General features: G+C 36.5%; 1 protein-coding gene across 1 annotated transcript; it reads left to right on the forward strand.

The window, feature by feature from the left end:
- Nucleotides 1-298: 298 nt before the first annotated feature.
- Nucleotides 299-1,409, forward strand: LOC104518004 (parvalbumin, thymic CPV3; the record flags this gene model as incomplete). Its single annotated transcript, XM_010170321.1, has 3 exons — nucleotides 299-364; nucleotides 728-860; nucleotides 1,300-1,409. Coding segments are annotated over exons 1-3 (304 nt in total), but the record flags the coding sequence as incomplete, so codon positions are not given.
- Nucleotides 1,410-1,716: the final 307 nt, after the last annotated feature.

The following is a 1,716-nucleotide window of genomic DNA, read 5'->3' on the forward strand; positions in this document are numbered from 1 at the left end:
TACTTAAACAGGATGCAGGTAAATTACAAAAAAATTGATCATCAACTCAGAACTTTATTTACATAATCCACCTCATTAAAAGTATTATTTCAGGACTGCTATTTTTAAGGAAGTAATATACTAAATTTTCTAATTTGTTTAGGAACAGTAGAGATATTGGTTTGATCAATTAGATTAATCTATCCTTACAAGTCTTGTTAGCCATACAGTATTCTTCAAAACACAGAAAAAAACCAATCTGTTGTAAGATGCATTTGCATTTCACAAATCTGTTTGCAATATACTATTTTGCACAGGTTTAAAATGAGCCTTACAGACATTCTAAGCCCTTCTGATATCGCTGCTGCTCTGCGGGACTGCCAAGGTGAGAAAACAATTAAAACTCTAAAAATCCATTATTTTGTGTAACACATGGCAAGTTTAATTCAGTCCCAAAGGAATATTGAACAAGTACATACTGTAAACAGATTTCTGTGATCTCTTACTTAGCTGCCACACTGTATTTGCTCATGACTGGTTTATATCGTCAGTTTGTAACTTATCCCCATGTGAATTTTTTGTATGTTTAGGAGGGTACGGTGCAGTGTGGCAAAATTCATTCTTTGACAGGCTTTATCTGCCATTCATGTTTAGAACAACTGAAATGTAACAAAGCAGCATCCTCAGACCATTTAGGAACAGTGAGTGCAGTGGTCTGGGGTTAATTTATTTATTAATTTATTTTCAGCTCCAGATTCCTTTAGTCCCAAAAAATTCTTTCAGATCAGTGGTATGTCTAAAAAGAGCAGCAGCCAGCTCAAGGAGATCTTCCGGATTCTCGACAATGACCAAAGTGGCTTTATTGAGGAAGATGAGCTCAAGTAAGGATTTTCTGTGTTAACTATTTAGAGGCTATCCAAAAATCAGCATTTTTTCTTGCCAGAACTGTTCTGTAAATGTGAGCACAAGTTAAGCTAAATATTGATAAAACCTTCAGCAGACTGTGAAAGGTGTATTTAAGTAGGTAATTCCTATAGAGAAAAATCAGTAAATACTTGCCTTTAATGCTCAGTACAGAAAAAAGAACTCCCTGGGGCTGGGCTTTGGTAGTGGGCAGAATCAGTTGTATCAGGGCTGGACTTAAAGAGCAGAAATTTTTATCACTAAGATTTAGCTTGTCAAACAAAGCAGTGTTTGGAGGACTTGGCTATTGTGGTAAATAATTTATTTACAGGTATTATAGGTATCAGTTTGATTATACAGCCAGCATAAAAGAATAATATTAAGTGAAAATTATAATCAAAGTTGTTTTCTTCCTAGGTATTTCCTTCAGAGGTTTGAGCGTGGAGCCAGAGTGTTAACCACCTCAGAAACCAAGACCTTCTTGGCAGCTGCAGATCATGATGGGGATGGTAAAATTGGAGCTGAAGGTATTAACTTATTTATATACAGATTAAGGCTCCTCAGGACGCGTTGTAAATTATATGTGATTCTCTTTTATGCTGATGATACACTAACGTACCTCCAGTGATTTTACTTAAACTCTTGCAGTAGCAATGTGTCTAAGGGCAGAAACAATCCCTGATCTTACACGTCCACCTCTGCAACTCCTTTTGCATCAGCAAGTCAAAAAAATCCACCAAGGCTGCCCTAAGGAACTTTCTCACTGCCACTCACACACAAATTTCTAGTTGTTTTGAAAGGAACCTCCCCTTATTTCTCCTCCTATTTACTCTG

Source organism: Antrostomus carolinensis, unplaced genomic scaffold, assembly GCF_000700745.2.
Source record: "Antrostomus carolinensis isolate BGI_N321 unplaced genomic scaffold, ASM70074v2 scaffold16526, whole genome shotgun sequence".
NCBI classification, from domain to species: domain Eukaryota; kingdom Metazoa; phylum Chordata; class Aves; order Caprimulgiformes; family Caprimulgidae; genus Antrostomus; species Antrostomus carolinensis.